Source organism: Aspergillus stella-maris, assembly GCF_047715825.1.
Source record: "Aspergillus stella-maris strain CBS 113639 unplaced genomic scaffold BDV14scaffold_19, whole genome shotgun sequence".
NCBI lineage: Eukaryota > Fungi > Ascomycota > Eurotiomycetes > Eurotiales > Aspergillaceae > Aspergillus > Aspergillus stella-maris.
This window is the reverse complement of record NW_027396813.1, coordinates 183,318-204,133: the sequence shown is the minus strand read 5'-3', so window position 1 is coordinate 204,133 and position 20,816 is coordinate 183,318. Positions and strand designations below refer to the sequence as shown.

At 51.2% G+C, this 20,816-nt stretch overlaps 11 protein-coding genes across 11 annotated transcripts; 6 read left to right on the top strand and 5 right to left on the bottom strand.

Annotated features, from left to right (window-relative positions):
- Window positions 1–225: 225 nt before the first annotated feature.
- Window positions 226–1,653, top strand: BDV14DRAFT_171152 (alpha/beta hydrolase). The gene has a single exon (XM_073768341.1). It carries the CDS (start codon window positions 292–294, stop codon window positions 1,252–1,254), a length of 963 nt encoding a protein of 320 aa, XP_073629427.1. The 5' UTR covers window positions 226–291; the 3' UTR covers window positions 1,255–1,653.
- Window positions 1,654–2,046: 393 nt separating this feature from the next.
- Window positions 2,047–2,637, top strand: BDV14DRAFT_198918 (uncharacterized protein; the record flags this gene model as incomplete). The annotated part of the gene is made up of 1 exon (XM_073773097.1): window positions 2,047–2,637. One exon carries the CDS (start codon window positions 2,047–2,049, stop codon window positions 2,635–2,637), a length of 591 nt encoding a protein of 196 aa, XP_073629426.1.
- A 650-nt stretch (window positions 2,638–3,287) lies between these two features.
- On the top strand, window positions 3,288–3,815 carry BDV14DRAFT_198917 (uncharacterized protein; the record flags this gene model as incomplete). The annotated part of the gene is made up of 2 exons (XM_073773096.1): window positions 3,288–3,508; window positions 3,578–3,815. 2 exons carry the CDS (start codon window positions 3,288–3,290, stop codon window positions 3,813–3,815), a joined length of 459 nt encoding a protein of 152 aa, XP_073629425.1.
- A 746-nt stretch (window positions 3,816–4,561) lies between these two features.
- Window positions 4,562–6,163, bottom strand: BDV14DRAFT_198916 (major facilitator superfamily domain-containing protein; the record flags this gene model as incomplete). The annotated part of the gene is made up of 3 exons (XM_073773095.1): window positions 4,562–5,782; window positions 5,829–5,930; window positions 5,981–6,163. The coding sequence occupies 3 exons, from the start codon at window positions 6,161–6,163 to the stop codon at window positions 4,562–4,564; spliced, it is 1,506 nt and encodes a 501-aa protein (XP_073629424.1).
- Window positions 6,164–6,399: 236 nt separating this feature from the next.
- On the top strand, window positions 6,400–10,292 carry BDV14DRAFT_208032 (cytochrome P450; the record flags this gene model as incomplete). The annotated part of the gene is made up of 8 exons (XM_073775311.1): window positions 6,400–6,499; window positions 6,589–7,073; window positions 7,119–7,328; window positions 7,372–7,518; window positions 7,567–8,721; window positions 8,986–9,671; window positions 9,721–10,104; window positions 10,154–10,292. 8 exons carry the CDS (start codon window positions 6,400–6,402, stop codon window positions 10,290–10,292), a joined length of 3,306 nt encoding a protein of 1,101 aa, XP_073629423.1.
- A 1,258-nt stretch (window positions 10,293–11,550) lies between these two features.
- BDV14DRAFT_208031 (major facilitator superfamily domain-containing protein) lies at window positions 11,551–12,931 on the top strand (the record flags this gene model as incomplete). The annotated part of the gene is made up of 3 exons (XM_073775310.1): window positions 11,551–11,614; window positions 11,645–11,878; window positions 11,931–12,931. 3 exons carry the CDS (start codon window positions 11,551–11,553, stop codon window positions 12,929–12,931), a joined length of 1,299 nt encoding a protein of 432 aa, XP_073629422.1.
- A 361-nt stretch (window positions 12,932–13,292) lies between these two features.
- On the bottom strand, window positions 13,293–15,439 carry BDV14DRAFT_198912 (ankyrin repeat domain-containing protein; the record flags this gene model as incomplete). The annotated part of the gene is made up of 2 exons (XM_073773094.1): window positions 13,293–15,199; window positions 15,250–15,439. The coding sequence occupies 2 exons, from the start codon at window positions 15,437–15,439 to the stop codon at window positions 13,293–13,295; spliced, it is 2,097 nt and encodes a 698-aa protein (XP_073629421.1).
- Window positions 15,440–16,413: 974 nt separating this feature from the next.
- On the bottom strand, window positions 16,414–16,896 carry BDV14DRAFT_198911 (uncharacterized protein; the record flags this gene model as incomplete). Its single annotated transcript, XM_073773093.1, has 1 exon — window positions 16,414–16,896. The coding sequence occupies one exon, from the start codon at window positions 16,894–16,896 to the stop codon at window positions 16,414–16,416; it is 483 nt and encodes a 160-aa protein (XP_073629420.1).
- Window positions 16,897–17,294: 398 nt separating this feature from the next.
- On the bottom strand, window positions 17,295–17,851 carry BDV14DRAFT_198910 (ankyrin repeat domain-containing protein; the record flags this gene model as incomplete). Its single annotated transcript, XM_073773092.1, has 2 exons — window positions 17,295–17,554; window positions 17,599–17,851. The coding sequence occupies 2 exons, from the start codon at window positions 17,849–17,851 to the stop codon at window positions 17,295–17,297; spliced, it is 513 nt and encodes a 170-aa protein (XP_073629419.1).
- Window positions 17,852–17,935: 84 nt separating this feature from the next.
- On the bottom strand, window positions 17,936–18,340 carry BDV14DRAFT_198909 (uncharacterized protein; the record flags this gene model as incomplete). The annotated part of the gene is made up of 1 exon (XM_073773091.1): window positions 17,936–18,340. The coding sequence occupies one exon, from the start codon at window positions 18,338–18,340 to the stop codon at window positions 17,936–17,938; it is 405 nt and encodes a 134-aa protein (XP_073629418.1).
- A 648-nt stretch (window positions 18,341–18,988) lies between these two features.
- Window positions 18,989–20,380, top strand: BDV14DRAFT_188941 (major facilitator superfamily domain-containing protein; the record flags this gene model as incomplete). The annotated part of the gene is made up of 3 exons (XM_073771133.1): window positions 18,989–19,136; window positions 19,188–20,224; window positions 20,255–20,380. The coding sequence occupies 3 exons, from the start codon at window positions 18,989–18,991 to the stop codon at window positions 20,378–20,380; spliced, it is 1,311 nt and encodes a 436-aa protein (XP_073629417.1).
- Between the last annotated feature and the right edge of the window lie 436 nt (window positions 20,381–20,816).

The following is a 20,816-nucleotide window of genomic DNA, read 5'->3' as shown; positions in this document are numbered from 1 at the left end:
CGGTGGCCACAACATGATGAGCACCACAACCAAGAAAACTGTTTTTATTAGTCAACAAATTAGAGGCACTTTATGAGCATGAAATTATTCTTAACGACCCCTTGCGCAGTCAGAGTTGTCGTAAACAGCAGATCGCGATAGATCTACACATCACGTCATCGGTCAGTGCCAGTGGGTCCAGGTACTTGAACCCCTCATCCCCAGTTCCCCCTCATCATCCAGGAACCTCACTTGATTCCAACCTCATCAACATCCCAGTGACGCCGAACAAACATTTAATTACAATTCGCAATGTCCCTCCCCCGCCCACCACTCGACCCGGACCTCTACGAAGCCCACAGCCGCTTCAAGAAGACCAGCGGCCTCGTTCCCCAAGACAAGCTCGACGAGCGCCGCAAGAACGCTGCTCTATCTTGGGGCGCTATCAGTCGCGGTCGATACGCAATTAGCCATGAAGAAGTCGATATCCCTGGTCCAGCGGGTCCCCTCCGCGCATCTATCCTCCGCTCGAAGAAGAACGTCAACTCGCCCGAACACACAGTTGGAATTGTCCACTTCCACGGGGGCGGCTTCTGCACGTCTGATCGGTTCCATGGGCTGAATACATTGTTTGATATCATCGAGACACTAGGTGTTGTTGTTGTTGGTGCGGAGTATAGACTTACACCGGAACACCCGCAGCCGGCGCCTGTCGAAGATTCTTACGCGGCACTGCTATGGGCGCATGAACACGCGGCTGAACTGGGCTTCAACCCTGATAGGATTGTGACCTGCGGAGGTTCAGCAGGAGGAAACCTCACAGCTGCAGTATCACTCATGACGCGCGACCGCAACGGCCCTAAACTCCTCGGTCAACTCCTCTACTACCCCTGGCTCTCCGACGAGACCATCTCAACATCCCTAGACCAATTCGGCGACCTCGCACCCTGGACACAGCAAGATACTGCCGATGCACTGGATTTTGCATTGGGCCCGGACAGGGCACAGAAGTCAATCTATACACTCCCCGCGACGGCGAGTGACCTATCGGGTATGCCGCCAACGTACATTGACGTCGGAGAAGCGGATGTGTTCCGTGACCAGGACGTCGAGTTTGCGAATAGACTTTGGAAGACTGGTATCCCGACAGAATTCCACGTCTGGCTTGGGGCGTGGCATGCGTTTGATACTTTTGCGCCGGAGGCACCTGTTAGCAAGAAGGCTTTCCAGGCACGGCTGGAGTGGTTGGAGCGGTTGATTGCTGATGCAAAATAGAGTATTGCGACGGAACCGAATCCAATTTTTTCTTTTCTACATAGCTATCCGTAGACGGAATCATCAATATGCCAGGTCGGATGTATCCGATCGTGATTGGGTGCCTGAGGCGTCGAACATGATCTCGACCAAGGGCGCGATTGTGGATTGTTACCGCACCATGGCCCCACGGCACAACTAAACACTGAACATACGATATATGAAGCCTTTGAGATATTTCACTGTAACGGAGTCTTCTTTTGAGCGCGCATCAAGACGCTACCGGGGGACAGATGTAGCTTCTACTTAGCCGGAGGCATGAGAGGAAATGCCGCTTTTAATCTTCCTTGGCTATGTTGTGTAGAGCGGCGCCCCTTGCAGCCTCCCTTGTCCTGCACCGCAACACAACGACTATTAGGCAATTTGTCACTTCCCTTTGGACTTTAACCAGTGCTTTGAGACATGCGCAGTACTTCTACTCCTACTTTTAGGTGTATTTCTCTGTCTCTGATTCACTCGCCACCAATTGTCAGATTCCAAAGTTCGCGACTAATATCAACAACGCGTCCTCTTGCGTGGACTACGAATAATATCTTTGATGACGATGCAGAATTCTTCCTCTTTACACGCGGTCGCTTCCTCACAAATGGAGTCCAGGAGCTAGCTCAGAGATATATTTAATTCAACGTTGACGAGCTGACCAAACTAGCCGAAAGGGCAGCCGAAGGCGAAGTTCCAGGGACCGGCCGCAGAAAGTGCGTCCGAGTTGAGAAACTAGCAGATGGAATGCACAGTAAAGCACTCTGTTTCACGATGGACAGTGGCTTCCAGGTGGTGGGAAAGGTTCCGAATCCGAATTCGGGCTTGAAGCACTTTACTACCGCGTCTGAGGTGGCTACTATGGATTTTTTAAGGGGCTATTCTCGGAGCCTTTTTAAGCCTAAAGATAGTACGAATGTCTGTCAGATGAGAAATGTCTTGGGAACCCCGGTTCCGAAGGCCTTCTCTTGGAGCTCATCTGCTGACAATCCTGTCGGCGCGGAGTACATCTTGATGGAGCTTGCGCGCGGTGTATCCCTCAATACGATCTGGGATAGGCTTGACGTGGATGTTCAATTCAAGGTGCTGAAAAAGATTGCCATGTACCAGCAGGTGTGGTCAAACGTCTCTTTCTCACACTACGGCAGTCTTTATTATGGACGAGACCTTTCCGGCCAAACACTGCTCTCCGGTACAACAACTAAGACGGTGAGTCAATCGTTGATGACAGGTACGCCGTCGGACCATCAGTCGGCCGGAAGAATTGCGGCTATAGACGAGCCGATCTTGATTTTGACAGGGGCCCGGGGCGCACAGTGGAGGAGTACGAACGCGCGACAGGTCATCGAGAGGCACACTGTTTAAGACCATGGCACATCTGCCTCGGTCTCCGGTCGCAATCCATTACGCTGGAACATACCGGCCGTCAAGGGGAAAGAAGCTCTTTGCGATAGAGAAGTTCTGAGCCTTGTCCCGTATCTGGTTCCCACGGACAAAATTATTGGCGCGTCTTATATATGGCATGACGACATGCACACCGAGAACGTCTTCGTGGATCCAAACAATCCGTCAGATATCACGGCGTTTATTGACTGGCAGTTGACGGAGCTAGCACCCCTACATAACCACATCATCGAGCCCTGCATCATATATTACAACGGCCCACGCATGGACGATTATTGGAACGACCAAAATTAACAGATATCAAGGCTCTGATTCAGGATGAGCCCGAGTCGATGGCGAAACGCAAAGCCGATTCCCTATACACGAAAATGTCGCTCGTCGCGTTGCATAGGTTTCTCCTCTACAAAAGGATGCCGCGCCTGTTACCCTTCGAACCACCTTATTCTCGCTTAACGAGTCTATTATGCTCAGATCGTCCTCGGGAACAAGACAATCGCGACCTTGACCGCAGCCCATAATCCCGATCTTTTCAAAGCCCTCAAAGGAGGCGGCAACAGCTTCGGCAACGTCACCCGCGTTACCCTAAAAACATTCTTTCAAGGTCCGCTCTGATGGCTATCCACGGAGATTATGGGCCGAGCGTGGAGATTCAAGGTGTGATCGAGAACGAAACGGAGAGAAAGGAAAGCGAGGAGCCGTTGATGATCCATGTTATGCATCGCATGCCGGGAGTCGGCTATTTGGATTTTATTTTGGCGAATACTGGGACGGTCGATGAGAATTCACAAACTTTCTCTGCTTGGCGGAGGAATCTTGTGAGTGATGTTGCTCGGTAGGTGCATCACTTCTCTGCCTATCCTGTGCAGTTATCTGTATATATACTGACTTCCGAATGATTAAGCTTCTTTGCTACATCCTGGAAGACCCCCCAACCCACAGCACCAGAACACCGCGACACCCTCCGCCAGACATACACAACCGACCCCACTCTCCTCCTTGATGTCCTACCACCGCGCTTCCACACACACATTGAGCGCTGCCTCTCCAATAAAAACCATATCCTCAGTCGCCAATGGTATTATGCCACAAAAATTTCGGGGGAGGCAACACCCTCGTCGATCCCGCTTTCTGCAACCTAACAGGCGTCCTCGACTGGGCTGAGTCCTCGATTGCTCTTTTCGGTACAAATCTCCATTCCTTCCAATTGTTCTTGGGTAATAAACATCTTAAGAATGGATGGTGGATGGAATTGGGTTGACAATTCTCCCGAGCTTGAGGATCTCTTTCGGAGTGTATTTGGTCAGGATACGGGTATTGATCCTGAAACTGTCCGTGTGATTAAGGTTGCGAGGATACTTGGGTTGCTGAGGTCTTAGGGGGTTTACGTCTAGGATGAAGAATATGCCCGGGCCTATGCCTATCAATGAATATGACGAACAGGGGGCTTACCAGATGAGAGATTTGGATGGGTTGTTGATTAACCGGGAGACGAGGTTCACGGAGCTATGAAACTTTGTCTACGATACACAGTGCAAAGAGAGCCTAAATGAGACTCGCTTTCAGCTTACGTATTTTCGGAAGTGAATCCTTCTACTGTGAACCATGGCTGTGAAAGGGGTTCCAGTACAGCACGGTACGGTGGGGGGACGAGACCAATCGGATGGCCAAATCGGGAAGGAGCTACTACTGGCCCGTCGGGATCGCGGCTTCCTCTTGAGGCGCTGTATAGCTGGTTACTGTGGTGATGCCAGAAGGGGAAAAAAAACGGAAGGTGCGATCGTGACCCGTAATATACTTGAGTGTGGCAGGAACGGGCGGCCCGGCAAGAGGCGCCCTTCCGGCCTCGCCCAAGAGCCGCATCTCATCCCATCCACCTGTGGTACATTTAATAAGCATAGACCCAAGTAACCTTCTTGTCACCCCTCCGATCCGTTCTTTCCTGTTCAACCTGGTACTCCTCCGGAGTCCACTGCAGAATAATCCTCCGTCTCCTCCTATTCTCCCACATGTATACCCCTCTCATAGCAACGAACCCAACCATCCCCACGGCAATTAAGATCATCGTTACAATGAGCGGGTACTTGTAGCTTGGAGCGTACTCGTCCTTGAAGAGTTGACCTGCGATCACGCCTGCGAGGTTGGACCAGCCGTTGATTCCTAGTATCACACTCCGAGAGGCCTTGCTCGGGGTGTTGGAGGCAAGCCAGACTGCAACGAGAGGCCCACCGGCAAATACACCCGCCAGACAGACGTGCGCGAAGCCGTATCTGAGCTTCTCGGCGTGTGAGGTTGCCATGACGAGGCAGCCTATTAGGCCTAGTGCCATGCCGAAGACGGTATGTAGTGATCGCTCTTTGAGGTGGTCGGAAAAGTAGACGATGATAATAAGTCCGACTGTGCCGATGACAAAAGGTGGCACGGCCATCAATGTAGCCTTGACGCCCTCATACCCCATTCCCTCGACGATAAGCGGGAGGAACGTCGTAAAGGCCGTGACCGGTAACACCGAGAGGATATTGAACACAACGATCAGTAGTTTCTTCCAGTCCGTGAGCACGTCGAGGACATCTTGCTTTGAGATTTTGCTCTCGGATTCATTAAGCTCGCCGGCATGCGCATCGTCTGCTTCCATCCTTTTAAGGGCGTGGGCTCTTTCCTCGGCTGTGAGAAACCACGCTGTTTCTGGGGATGTGGGAAGAACTGCGAGACCGAGGAGGGCGATAAAAACAGTCAAGGCTCCCTCAAACAGAAACACGGTCTGCCAGCCATGCAGGACAGACGACTCGAGATGAAGCAATCCGTAAGCGAGAAGTCCCGCGAACGCCCCAGCAACAGAGTACATCCCCGAGAATAGCCCCATACGGAAACCAAGCGAGAACTTCGGATAGAAGAGAGACATGTAGTAGTAGGCCGTCGGGGTAAATCCAGATTCTCCCATACCGAGAAGAAGGCGAAGGGCAAGAAATGTGCCGGTGCTATTGATGCCAACATGCGCAATGCACATACTACCCCAAACAATCATCAACGTACAAACCCACCATTTCGGGCCAACGTAGCGGCCGATCATGGCGGATACAGGTTGGAGGGGGACATATGTCGCAGAGAACTAAAGAATAAGTCAGTTGCCCGCATCGACAGGGTACACGACTCACCAGAGAAAGGGAATTCGGAATGTCATTCGGCTTCAAGTTTGCATCCTCGATAAACGTGCTGGTCGCAACAAATCCAACATTCGTCTTGTCGATCCCGAGGAGCTATGATGGTCAGTTGAAGTTGGTCTCTGGTCGAGGGAGTGGGAGCGCACAATAAACCCAATGGCCAAAATCAGCAGCAACGTAAAGTCCATCTTGAGGTTCACCCGGCGATCAAGCGACTTTTCCTCCTCGGACAGGGGCACATAGTGCGAGACCTCGGTGACGACTTTCTTCTTCGCATTTTCGACCTCCGACAACGACGGCTTGTCTTGGGCGGAAGTAATTGCGTCCATTTTGCCCGCACTCATGAAGAAAATTCCGGTACTAATCCCCCTTTTTGACAAGTGGGCACTCTTAAAGCTGTCAGGCCGTGATCTACAGCTCTATATCCGCATAGAATCTAGACGACAGACAGTGGGGACACACAGCGAGTCCGGGGTCAGAATGCGGGGTTTAGCTGTGGGGAAGCATAAAGGACTGGGGACACCCTGGGTTTTTCTCAAGTTCTCCATACTGTCCTTATCTCACCATGCCTAGGCAGCGCAAGAAGCTTGATCTGCAGTGTGAATTCTGCCCTAAACGCTACACTAAGCGTGAGCATCTTCAGGTTTGCCCAGAGATCTCGGTTGGTAGGGAATTGAGCTAATGGCGACAGCGACATGAAAGAACTCGTACGGTTTCCATGGTGTTTAGTTTTCTTGGGTTACTGATTCGCCAGACACTGGCTCGAAACCGTATCCATGTTCGATCTGCGGACGGTGTTTCTCGCGCCAGGACGTCCTGAACCGCCACCACCGCGTGCATGACGGTTCTCAGGCTTCGGACGCTGAGCAACAAATTACACCACAGAGTCACGCTTCACAGAGCGATTGGCCTTCAATGTCAGACCACGATGCCGCTCAACTGCCAGACAATAGTTGTTTGCCGCTCTATGAGACCCCAATGGAAGACCCACAGTCACTGCCGGCGGACCTGACGTCGGGGTTGCTATGGCCAGACTCTGAGGAACTCCTACACAACATCATGTCAATTGACCCCAGTTTATGGCAGCAGCCGCTGGCACTGGCGCCTTCAACATTGGGAATGCTCGATATTCCAGGGGGTCTCACAGGAGGCTCATTCCAGGATTCTCCAGGCAGCAGTACAATCGCCGATGACGGGAGACAGGCGGTTCAGTCACTCAGCAGTCTGATCAGCGATACAGTAGGACCTCATTTCGTCCATGATCGATAGGTCTGACCTTAGCAGTTTTCAAGGGTTACGGCGCCCGCTAGTCTTACCGGCCTTACGTCGCGCTTCCTAGACGGCAGTCTGCATATGTTCTTTGAGAATGTAATTCCGATCTTTCCAATCTTTCACCGGCCGACATTTGTCTTCCGCGACTGTGGGCCGCCACTCCTTCTAAATGCGATAGCACTCGGTGCTCTATTCCTTGGGAGCGAAGATGCCATAGCCAAGGTTTGTTTCCTTCCTGATTCTCCAACATAATTGACGATTGTAGGCCGATGTGTTGTGGCGTCTTGCACATACTGCTGTAGCCACCTCCTGGCATACTATGATCACGAGAAGACGCCCAGGTGATCGCTGCGCCGCCGTTGAACTCATTCAGACGGTACTTCTAAGTCAAATATACGCAGCATTATCGAAGGTATGGAACTTACAGCCGGCGTGGGTAAGGTCACGCTGACCAAGATAGAACCGCACATTTCGCACGACGAGTCAAGTGTTCCATGGCCTAGGAATCCATTGGGCCAGCCACTGTGGAATGTATGATGCTGCTCAGCCCGTGCCATTGCCACGCGTGACGGACAGTGCAGCGACTAAGCACGAGACCTGGCATCGGTGGATCGCGCAGGAGACAATGATTCGGACACTCCTTGGCTTGTATATTGTCGATGGAGTTGTCTCGCAGTTCAGTGGGAATCCTACTTTCGCACGGCACACGGCAAACCCGCTCCTCTTGCCCAGCAGCGATGCGGCTTTTGCTGCTCTGACAGCCGATGAATGGATCCAGCAAATGCAGCAGTTCCCGACAGCGCAGATTCGATTCTGCGACGTATATCATGGCCTCTTTGGTCAAGGGAATGCCGCTAACCCAGCGCCATATGATGTGTCCTTGTTCCACCACAAGGTGGTGTTAGAGGGGATACGATGTCTGGTTTCGGAAACCAATCGAACTAATCCGCCACCGGTCGGAATGCCAACCAAGCGAGATCTGCTGCTTGCACTGAGAGGCCTTCGTCGGAATATACTGCAAAGTACCATCCTGACACCCACCGATCGGTTAACCGCGCTGTTGCAATGGCATTCGATTTGTCTGGACACAGTGGTTAGCACAGCCCGCGGTACCAGGAGGATGTGCCACCTCTTCGGGATCAAGCAGGGCATCTTCGGAGGTAGTGAACGGGACGAAACGCGCATAAATCCTGGTCGATGGACACAGAGTGCTGCCGGTCGAGCGACGCTTCTTCACGCACTGAACATGCAAGCAATCGCCGCACAGCTGCCTTTAGGGCTGGCATACGACATTAACATACCGGGCGCCGTTTTTGCAGCCGTGACGACATACACTTCGTTCACCTTGGCAGGGGTAACAAAGGTTGTCTTTCCAGCGACGGTTAATTGGGATACTGCATTGATGGCGCTGCAAATGGGACCGGATAATGAACCGGTAGAAGATAGGGCCAGTAAGCAGCATACGCTGGACTTTATTGCTGGGACATTTGATGCGACGGGGATGCCGAGGGATAAGTATGTGATTCGGGACTTGTCATACGACACAAGTGCCATGCGAACCCTGCTAAGAGGGTTATCCCTGCAGTGGGGAGTCGCGGTGGAGATGGAGGAGGTTGTTAGCGCGTATATTGAACGGTGTGAGCTGTAGGCATCAATACGAATCTTTGTCCCCACCATGACTCGCGCATTAACTATCGACACCTGCTGCCCCATGCTTGGTGTCCCCATGATGCGTCCCCACTCTCACCATCCCCCATTACACATCAGCTGCAAATGACCAACCCTTGTATAAGATGCTAGGCGGTCAATTTATTTCAACCGGTGTCAACTGCCGATCTTTTCAAGGGGCATGCGGAAAATGTCCTCAACGGTAACCCAGACACAGGTTCAGACAAAGGGGGAGGAGAATGACTTCACATTGGTAGAGGACAATGAGCCAGAGAAAATATACGCACAATTCGCGGAGCTCCGAGCAAAGTGCCCGGTCGCGCATACAACCGAGAATGGCGGGTTCTACCTCTTGACGCGGTATGAAGACGTTAAAGCAGCCGCTTCTGATACGGAGACCTTCATCTCATCGGTAAAGGCCGTTATCCCAAGTGATCCTCGGGGTATCCGACGGCCTCCCCTTAATACCGATCCACCAGCGCATACTCCCTATCGTACTGCGCTGGACCGTACATTGCGACCGAAGCGGCTGAAACGGCTAAAGCCGATGCTTGAAGAGCATGCGGAGCGTGAGTTCTCAAGACTAGTTGCGAACGGGGGTGGCGATATTTGCGGTGATTTTGCAGCCGTTTTCGCGGCATGGGTAGAGACGACATGGTTGAATCTCGAAGACGAGACCGCGCCTCAGCTTGCAGAAACGGCTGCAACATGGGTAAATGCATGGCGACGACAGGATCGTGAAGAGACCTCGGCGCAGTCAGAGAAGCTCTATGTGATTGCGAGGAAGTTGTTCGCTGATAGGAGGGTATCACCCAGAGACCCAGAGCAGGATCCTGCTTCGTCCCTATTGCAGGAGAGAGATTCCACTGGGCAGCCCCTAAAGGATGAACTACTAATGTAAGGCCCTGGTCCTTGTTCAGAGAAATCATGAATCTGACCATTGCAGTGGCTGCCTCCGACAATCCCTCGTCGTCGGAATGGTTGCGCCTCCACTCCTGTTCGGCGTCATGTGCAATCATCTTTCGCAAGATAAAGAACTTCAAGCGAAGTTGCGCACAGATCCTTCTCTCATCCCGGCCGCGGTTGAAGAATTCGTTAGACTATACGTGCCGTATCGCGGATTCTGTCGCACGCCATCGCGAGATATCGAGCTCCACGGTCGAACGATCCCGGCCATGTCACCGATAACAATGACCTACGCGGCTGCGAACCGTGATCCCGAGGCATTCCCCGACCCAGACGAGTTCATCTTGAACAGGCCTAATATCACATCTCATTTGGGGTTCGGACGGGGAAGACATCGTTGTGTAGGGATGCCGCTAGCGAGGATGTAAGTATCGTGCTCCTAGCTGTCCAAGTCAGTCGTTGACAATTTGCAGGGCGCTGCAGATTGGCTTGAAGGTAATCCTCAGGCAGTCAGCTGAATTCGAGGTGAATGGGCCGTTGGAGTACGCGGGTATGCCGGAGATGGGGATCACTAGCTGTCCACTGTCTATTATGCCGAAGGCCGATGTGTAGATTAGTACTTCAGGTGATACGGAATAGAGGTGATTCATCTGTTGCAGAGTTGAGGACAGAGTAAGAAATCTGAAGTTCTCTTAAGGGAAGCACCTCGGGACGCTCCTTCCCATGCCGCAGAGCCACAGGGTCAGCCGCACCTCGTGTCACACATCATGATCACCGAGGCAACTGCTTTCATGCTGTATTGAAGGGAAGGAGCGATTTTGACAGTATCTCCGGTCGTTCTTAAACTTCTTGCTGAATGTTATTGGAGTCAGTCATCTCCGTGTTGCTAGCAGTTACCGTATGTCAGTTGATCTCTCCGGTAGGCACGTATTTATTGGCGAGTATTCCAAGTGAGCCAAGCTCCTCAAGCCGTATTCCGGTTCTTGGTAACTGTTATACTCCATCACAAAGGTGACGATATCTATGCGAAGGCGGATTGGCGAGGATCTCTTTTTTCGGTGAAATCGTTCCTTGCACGATGGCCACCGTGACCAGAAGCCTATTACAGGAAACAGGCAGACTTGTCAATAGGTAAGCGAAGGGCCTTCCCCGGTCGCTACGTCGTTCATGCAAGGCAGAGGAGTTTCTCCTCGAGTGTTGGCAGCGCGTCGTGGCGTCCCGCGTCACCCACTGCGACGTCACGTGGCTCGCGCGGACTCTCCCTGCCTGAGGATTGAGGCCAACAGGCACCGCTCGCTCCAGGCCATTGAATTTGCCAGCGCGTCCCTTCTACAACAAAATCGCAGGTAAAGTCTGTCCAAGTCATTGTCAGAGGGGGTAGCTTTAAGAACAATTGGTCTAATGCTCACAGTCAGTGTGGTTGTTGCCATCCTTTGCGGGAGCACTCTCAACTATATATTTTTTCCGACCCTTCGCATCTCATTAACAGGCCGTGATTTCCACCGGCCTTAGAACCATTGACACAGATAGGGAGATTAGATCACAATACAACATAGCCAAACACGTCATATTCATCTATGAAGGTCTGATTAAAAAATGCAAACACTCAGCTGACACATTTACAACGAAAGATCACATCAATGTCTTGACTCAATCATTGCAAAAATCATAAACAGGACAAAATGGCGGCGGGCCGAGACCAGATCTACCTACAGTTGGCTTACTAGTAGAGGTCCTGATTGGCGACATTGAAAGCAAAATTCTGGGTCGAGTTGGAGAAGCCCCCACATCAAGAAATTCTTATCTTGAACCCTTTGCCAATATTATTTCCTCGAGCAGTTATCAGTTGAGCACCGACCAGGTCTACAATATGGCAGAGATACATCCGACCATGCCTGCACCGGGGGATGAACTTGGCCTCGACAGGAATCTAGGTCAAACTGAAGACAAGACACAATCACTAGATATCACAGAAACAGACATTTCCGCAGAAAAATACCCAGACGGCGGTTTACAAGCATGGCTCGTCGTCTTAGGGTCCTGGTGCGCAATGGTACCCTCAATGGGCCTACTTAATACATTCGGCGTCCTCCACGCCTGGACAGGAACACATCAACTTGCGGGTTATTCCGATGACAAAATCGGGTGGATCTTCGGAATATACGCTTTTTGTTTGTATGTTGGTGCTGCCCAAGTCGGTAAGTATCCACCCTCACCTGCACATGATGAATTCTTGCTAATTGCTCGCAGGGCCAATCTTCGATACGCACGGCGTCCTCCCCGTCGTCCTCCCCGGCTCAATAGGACTCATAATAGCGATCTTCACATTCGCCGAAAGCAAAGAGTACTACCAGATTCTCCTCTCATTTAGTGTCCTCGGCGGCCTCTCCTCATGCTGCCTATTCACGCCCGCAATCTCCGTAATAGGACACTGGTTCGATGCGCGCCGCGGTCTCGCAACAGGAATAGCATGTACAGCCGGCGGATTGGGAGGTGTCTTCTTTAGTCTAATCGTCCTCTACGTGGGCCCAAACCTCGGTTTCGCGTGGGCAATGCGAATCGTCGGCATCATTTCAGCCATCTTATGCTCTCTCGCCTGCCTACTCATGAATACGCGCCTCCCGCCCAACAAAGTCGCCGGCGCGGCAATCGATTTCCGCGCGCTACGGGATAAAAGGTACGCACTTACAACGGTGGCAATCTGGCTCGTTGAATTCGCGGCTTTTATTCCCTATGCATATATCGTCTCTTATGGTCTTTACGCCCATATGGAGAGAGATACTGCATACCTCCTCTGCGTATTCCTGAACGTCGGTGCTATCCCGGGTCGTGCGCTTCCTGGGATATTAGCTGATAAAATGGGTCGGTTTAACGTTATGACTATGACAGCCGTCGCATGCGGGATATGTACATTGGCGTTATGGTACTGCTCTGGTACAAACGGCGACGCAATAATAGCTTATGCGGTGCTATACGGATTCTGGAGTGGCGCAGCGATTTCCCTGACGCCGGTGTGTATATCACAGGTTTGTAAAATGGAAGATTATGGCAAGAGGAACGGGACGACATTCACGCTTGTGAGTCTTGGTACGCTTACGGGGATTCCGATGGCCGGTGCGATTCAGGAGAGCCAGGGTGGTGGGTTTAGCGGGTTGATTATTTTTGGGGGCGTGCTTTATCTGGCTGCAGCTTTGGTGTTTGGAATTGCGAGGGGGGTTGCGGGGGGTTGGGGGGCTAAGGTTCGGTTTTAGGGGTTATATTCTAAGTGGTCTCTGAAGGTTTAGATTAAACGAACTGCGAATTTATGACAGTCTTCTGCATGTGAGTTAGATGCATGCGGGTCTGCATAGCTTCCCATGCAGTGGAAGACTGAAAATCTCGCCTTTTGCAGGGGTTATTGCAGTGTCCCGGTGAAGTCAGGTGTCCCGGTGAATTCAGGAATGGATGAATTCGGGAACGGGTTGCTAGAGGAATGTTAGATTTCATTACAGCTTGAACGGGGCATTGTACATCTACACACGCGGCGATTTGAAAATTAGGTAGACCGGCCTCGGCGGACCCAGACGACGGTGCAAACAATGTAGATTAATATAGAAGGTTTATTGCCACCATCTAGACTCCGTGTTCACGCAATCGGTCGCGATACCTCTGAATCAAATCTCTTGCCTCAATAATTCGTTCTGCCGTTCGAACAGATTGCGGTATCCGAATGAACGCCGGCGACTCAATCAAAGCATTGGCCTGACGGCTCGCATGGTCAATGACGCTCTGCATAATCTCGTGCGTGACCTTGTACCGCGGGCTCAGCAGTTTCTGTATAATTGGTATATTCGCGGCAATGACCGCAATGTGGAGGGCGGTCTCTGCCTTCTTGTTGCAATGCCAGATATTTGTTCCCGGGGTGTCGAGCAGGATTTGAACCATCTCTGTGGAACATACATACGCGGCGGATAAGAGGGCGGTGTTTCCGTTTCTGTCTGTGGCTTCTTTGTTGACGCGGGGTTCGGCTAGGAGGAGTTTCATGATGTCTGCGCGGTCGTGGAAGACTGATAGGATGAGTGGGGTTGCGCGATGCTCGGATAGAGCGTTGGGGTTTAGGTCCGGGTGGGCGAGTAGCGCGGCTACCATTTCAACACGAGAATTCTTGGTAGTTATGACGTGGTGCAGAGGGGTTTCTGGGTCGTAGCGATCAGGAGCACAGTTTGGGTCTATATGGGGATGTTGCAATAACGCTTTAAGCGTTCCGATATCTTTCCCTTCGACTGCGTAGTGTAGAGGCGCCCAGCCGCGGCCCGCGCCCTCATTAATATCGCTCGGCTTGACTGTTAACAGATACCTGACAAGCTCCTCATCGCCATATTTGGCAGCGCATGCCAAGGCCGTCATCCCATTGGCATCTTCATATATAGTCAACGCGTTCGGAGTAGCTTTAATGACATCCCGCACGATCTCGACGCTCCCGCCATGCAGGGAAGCCTCGAATATCAACTCGTTTCCCCTATCAACTTCCGGGCTCGTAAAAAGTAGTCTGAAGATCTCAACATGTGCTCTGTGAGCGGCAACCCCTACAGCCGTGCCATTCGGCGAGTTCATGACAGTAGCCTGTGCGTCAAGCTTGACTCTCTTCCACCTGCGAAACTCCTTGACAACCTCCAAGTAGCCTCTCGTGACAGCTATAATAAGAGGCGCACAGTACGCATCACTGGCCAATTGGGGTTTTACTGTTTTATTGGCCAAAAGAGCCCTGACTGGATCGGTATGGCCCCCGGCTGCAGCAAGTTGCAGTGGCGTTTCGCTGTGCTCGTTTATAACATTTGGGATTGCTCCACGCCTAAGCAAAGTCTGAATCACGTCCGCGCGACCTCCCAAGGCAGCGAAATGCAAGGCGGTATCTCGGTCAGGCATGAGTATCATGTTTGCATCCTGCCTGCATTCAATCACGTACTCGACCTCCTCCACCCAGCCCCCATAAGACGCAGCCATTAAGGCCAAGGCGTATTTATCAATGGGGTAACGGCATGACTTCGGCTCGTTAAGAAGCAGCTTCAGATGTTCGAGCTCCCCAAGATAGGCTGCCGCAGTTATCTTCAGGCCATGAACGTCAGGCATCTTGAACTCCAGAGTCTCCTGCTTAACGGTTTCCGAGATGACGTCCAGGATTAAGTCTGTCCTTAAAATACCTGTTACAACGGCCAAGGCACCGTAAGTGTAGACCCGCTGTACAGGAATCTTGTGCATCGCCTCTCTGCGCCGTTTTGCTTCCGACGGAGGATCCTTTGCACCTATCATCGGGAAAGACTCAACAACTTCATCGACCGCCTGGCACATCGTCTTGACAACAGAATAAGCGGCGCTCGAGGAATCCGAGCTTCTCCTCTCCAACAACATCTCAAGGAGTTTGCATCCCATGGCCAAAATTGACGGCGAAGGCGGGTCATCGTATAAAGGCAGGCTACGCCCGATATACCCATCCCGAACCGCAGTGAACAAATTGCCCACGACAAGTTGGCTGAACGTTTCTATCCCTGAAAATTAGAGGGAGAATCAACAGAGTAGAGTAAGTACTCACTATTTACAAATCGGAGGCTCAGGAAGTCGCGGAGATCTTTGAGCATCACCTCTCTAGGTCGGTTCTCATCCTCCACATACTCCTCGTTAAATGGGCCATCCCAACCGTCGTCAAGCCAATCATATTCCCAGTCCGGGGCTGACTCGAAAATTATCTGGGACAAAATCTCGACAGGAAGTATTGGCAGCATGTGGAGTAGCTGTAGGAAAATACAGAAATCGTTAAATGGAGGAAGTTACACTCCATTGAACCAGCAATATCTGGTCCGCGTCACGTGCCTCAGGGGGTGGAAGGCGCGTCCCCCAAATCGGGAATAGTTGCACTGATGCAGACATCTCGGATGACCCAATTTCTTATATTCGGGATATGAAATAGTACACTTTGTCTTGAGATGTAGAAGGTGGTTAGTAAGATGTTAAATCACCAGCTGCTGAAATTCCACCCGTGTTGGCGCTTCCCTTGTTCTATGGTGCTCTTGGCTGGGGATTTACCTTAACCCACCCTTAACCCTAACAAGTTTATACGGTTTCTAGGGTTGGACCAAAAAAATCATGGATCTGAAAATTCACAGCCTGAGAAAATAAGGCCGTCGAAGGCAAAGAATTTTAATATCGCCTAATTGCCGAAATGACCCAAAACCTTAATTCATTTCTAAGATAACCTGGTTATCTTGGCTAGTTTTAAAGGCCTACTACTTCGTATGCCATTTATAGTATAAAGTACTCTACTATACTAGATAGTATAATAGTGTACCTAAGAGCATCTTAAGTGCATATCCTCTAGTAACCCCTATACTTGCTTAGCAAGGGGTTACCTACTTCTTGCATAGGAAATGCCCATTCTCTACCTAGGCATACCTACCACGAGGCATGAAGGATAACCAGGTAGGTAGCTAGGTAGGCTAATAGGGTAGGTTGGCCAGGTATAAAGGTAGCCAGGTAGGCCAGGTATGCCAGGCAAGGTAACATCCCTTGCCGCGAAGATACTACAATACAAAACAATGCAGAAAGCCTGAAAAGGCAAGGGGAAGGTGTAGAATTGAACTTGAGCTATCTTAGAAATGAAATTAGGTTTCCTTTTTCGGGTTATTTGAGCAATTGGGCGATTCTACTAAACAATCAGATATCCAGTGCCCAACTTACCCAGATAGATATGCGTCTTCCATTAAGTTCCTGACCCACCTTCGTTTCTCCCCAACCATCCCTCCAAAACCTCCCTCAACGCCTCAGCATCCCTAAAAATCTCCTCCGCATACGAAATCAAGGGAATCCCGTTTACAGAGTCCATAGCTTCATCCGCACCGTTCACCACAGCAAGGACCTGCTCCCTCCGCGCCCCAAACCTAGTCTCAAGCAAGGCCCTCACCATATCGGGATACCCCATGCGCGCAGCGACGTAGAACGGCGTTTGGCCCTCCCCATTCGTCTCCCAGACGAGGCTTATCAGATCAGGGTCACCAAGGACAAGCGTATGACTTGAGCCGCCGTGCCTGGGCGAGCAGGACGCAGCGTGCGTGAGGGCCGTTTCGCCCTTGTGGCCCCGTGCGTACTTGTCGACATTTGGGTGGGCAAGGATGAGGCTTGCGAGGTCAGGCCGGCCTCCATGGAGCGCGAGCATGAGGGGCGTTGCGCCGGCGTGGTCGCGCATGTTGACGTCTTGGACGGGCATGCGAGGAGCGCTGATACTGTTTGGGGGTTGGTATAAGGACGTTCCAGGAATCAGTTGCGTAGAGAATAGGGTGTATTGGCCTGTTTATGGTAGTTTCATTATAAATTGATCCCTTGGATGTTAGGTCCCGAAAGGTTTTCTCCTCGGTTGCTGGAAGGAGGTTCATGGTTTCCACCGCGTTGTACATGGCAGCCTTCAATAGAGGGGTTGTTCCGCGATATCCTCGTATGTTGACGTTGATGTCTGGAAACCATCATGAGAGCAGAAGGGCTGTCAATGTTTATGGCGTGGTGCAGAGGCGGGTCATTTTCCTCAGGATCAGGATTGTAATTGACATCAGTGCCTGGGTAGTCTAATAGAGCGCGAAGTGTGCCCATTTAGCCCGAGTAAATGGCTTCCTCTAAAGGATGCCTATTCTCGTCGTTGACCTCATTTATATTGACACCGTCCAGTGACAACAGATACTTGACGACCTTGTCGCGGCCCCCACCAGCGGCATACGTTAATGGCGTTTCACCGCTCTCGCATACAACCACTTGAAGGACATTAGAGTTGGTGTCGATTATAAGCTTTACGAGCTCTGGATTTCTGCTATCGATCGCGGCGCCAAGTACTCGCTCATCAAGGCACTCGGTATCTACTCTTGGGTTAGTGAGTAAAATCTGGCAAATATCGAAGGACCCCTCTTGGCCGCTACCTCCAGGGCTATGTCATATAGGCTCGGCGAAGGAGAGGCGTCCACACCCGGGCCTTCATATGAGCGAAAAACGTCAACAACACCCTTGTAACCCTTTCTAACGGCGATGAGAAGTGGAACAATTTCAGGGTCATCAAACCCATTCGGGGTCGACTCTTGGATCGGCCAATAGCGCCCTGACCACGTCTGCAGGACCTCCAGCGGCAGCAAGTTGCAGCGGCGTCTCCGCAAGGTCATTTTGGAAGATTCGGATCGATATTATAGTCAATGAGGAAAGTTAAAAGGTCCGCATGGCCCCCGAGTGCAGCAAAATGTAAAGCGTTATCGTCTTCTAGAGGAAGAGTGAGTCCTCTTGCCAGTCCGCTTGAGCAAAAATTCGACTATGTCCTTTCTGCCTGCGTACGCGGCAGCCATTAGTGGCATGGCATGCTTATCGACATAAGGATCATAGTCTCGACGCATATCCAGGTGATACTTCAAGTGATCGAGCTTCCCCAAATAAGCCGCTGCTGCCATCTCCACGGCCTGCAGGGCAATTATCCTGGCCCATACAGTGTTTTCTGTAACATTCCCAGAGATAGCGTCCATGACCCCGTAAGGGCGAAAGATCTTCGTAAGAGCATTGGCCAATCCATGGCTGTACAGCCTCCTGAGCTCTGAGCGCTCCGACTCTTCGCTGTCGGCCGGTGAGAAGAAGTCCATAATTACATCCAGGGCATCAGTCATTGTCGAAGCTAGAGACCGAGCAGCCTTTGAGAGATTATGATCTCCCCGCTGAAACAACACCTCAAGCATCTTAGCCCCCATCGCCCAACTTGTGCGGCGTGGTAGAGGTAAGCTCTTATTATCGTTTTTAATGTACTAGGGTTTCCTAGACAACCCAGCTCGCCAAGCACCATCGGGTTCTAACACCCAAGCCCTAAAAATACCAAGCGAAAATGGTAACAATTCTGTCAGGACCTTGATATTTCAAGATATTCACAGCACCCCAAAACATACTGAACAAACCTTTCCTAGCGAGGAGACCATGTCATTGATCTTTGTCATTGAGAACCTGCAAGGCGTAAGCAACCGGTACACTCGCAATATCTCCATTGACCTCAGAAAACATACAAGGCCAGCAACATGGGAGTCGAAAAACTGAGAAGCCTTGCCGAGTCAGTAGCGGCATTAATCCTGGTCCTGGAAGAATCATTTGTTGGTCTCTCTGGCCGATGGCATCATTTTAGGGCTAAAAGTTGGAGAATACCCGGTGGTGCTATCAACGCCAGGATTGCGACATTCGGAGTCCCTCCCTATATACTTGAAGCAGGAACATTCTGGCAGTTTGCAATCTGTGTTTCCATATTTTTGAGCTCACGGTACCAGTTCACCATGGTCGAAAGAACCCGAAAATGGTACGACTGGTTCTCGCCAGAGGATACACCCGAAGAGCGCAAACTCATCACAAAGCTGGACCTTCTTATTGTCCCATACGCATTTACAGTCTACTGGGTCAAATACATTGACCAGGGAAACATCAGTACAACCCCCACCCCAACCATTTAACTTCCCCCCACTAACCTCTCTCAAGATAATGCCTTCGTCTCCGGCATGTCCGACGAATTGGGTTTCACCGGCAACGAACTCGTGCAATTCCAAACAATCTTCATAGTCGGAAACGTCGTCGCCTTACTACCATTCATGTATCTCTTTCCGCGCGTCCCAATGCACTATCTCGTTCCGGCGCTGGACCTCCTCTGGGGGATTTTCACCCTCCTCCAATACCGCGCTACCAGCTACGCCGAGATAATGGCATACAGGTTTATGGTATCGATCTTTGAAGCATCTTACTTTCCTGGTGTGCATTTTGTTCTAGGCTCCTGGTACAAATCGAACGAGATCGGCCGTCGCGGAGGCGCGTTCTACGTCGGATTAACACTCGGCTATCTAACCGCAAGTCTACTGCAGAGCGCAACACTGAATAACCTCGATGGCGTACATGGTCTAGCGGGGTGGCGATGGCTCTTTATCGTCAATGCAATCATCACCCTCCCGCTAGCAGTAATAGGCTGCTTCATATACCCCGGCACAATCGACAAACCAAATCGCCTCGTCATCTCAGAGAAAGATCTTCAAATAGCAAGAAAAAGACTGGAAAAGCAAGGCAGCAAAACGCACTCTGCACCTTTCTCGTGGCCCCTTGCAAAGAAAATCTTCGGCACAAAGCGCTTCTGGCTCGTTCTACTTTGGGACAGTCTCTTCTTCAATAGTTCCGCGAATACAGCCTCCTTTCTCCTCTGGCTAAAAAGTCTAAACCGGTACTCTGCCTCCAAACTCAACGAACTAAACGCCATCTCCCCAGCGCTCGGAATATTCTTTATCCTCTTCACGAATTTCTCGACGGATTTATTCCTCCCGCGTGAATGGGCGATTACACTCGCTTCCTCATTCAACTTTACCAGTCTGGTGATACTGAGCATATGGAACGTCCCCGAAGGCGCGAAATGGTTCGCGTATGCCGTGCAATACTCTGCTGTTGCAGTCTCAAGTGTGCTTTACGGGTGGGTGAATGTTATATACCGCGATAACATCGAGGAGCGCGCTGTAGTCCTTGTCCTTATCACGGCCGTGAGCACGAGTTGGACGGCTTGGATCTAGCTATTGACGTATCCGACTGTTGAGGGGCCGCGGTTTGGCAGGGGTTATGTGTTTAGTGCGGTTGTTACGGGGTTGTTGGTGGGGATGACGTTTGTCATTAGGTGGGTTTATGGAACGTATGGGTGAGTTTATTTCGTCTAGATGGTTTGGGCGAGGTGGTGCTGACGACTACTAGCGAGAAAAATCGGTCTTTGAAGGAGAATGGCGATGAATGGGGGGTCCTAACGGCTACCGCGGCGGATGAGCCCGCGGGTGGATTTACTGGGGTGAGCAAGGGAGGCCAGGTTTCTGTAGCGGTGGTCTAGGGCAACTGAGGTGAGAATGACGAGTGATGTCTGGTTATGGTACATCATAGAAATGTCTATACGAACGTATTGGGGCGTCTGGACATATAGGCATGGGCACATCTTCTAGACAGCTATCTAAAGTTGATAGAGACTACAATGAAAAAAATTCGATGCATTATCGTGCTATGTTTACGCAGCAAATCAATATGCTGTCCAGTCTCAACATGAAATCCTGGGAATTCTAGACAAAAACATCCACCACGACGCGCCTCCTT

Coding starts and splice junctions, on each gene's coding strand:
- BDV14DRAFT_171152 (XM_073768341.1), top strand. CDS start 292: ATGTCCCTCCCCCGCCCACCACTCGACCCGGACCTCTACGAAGCCCAC.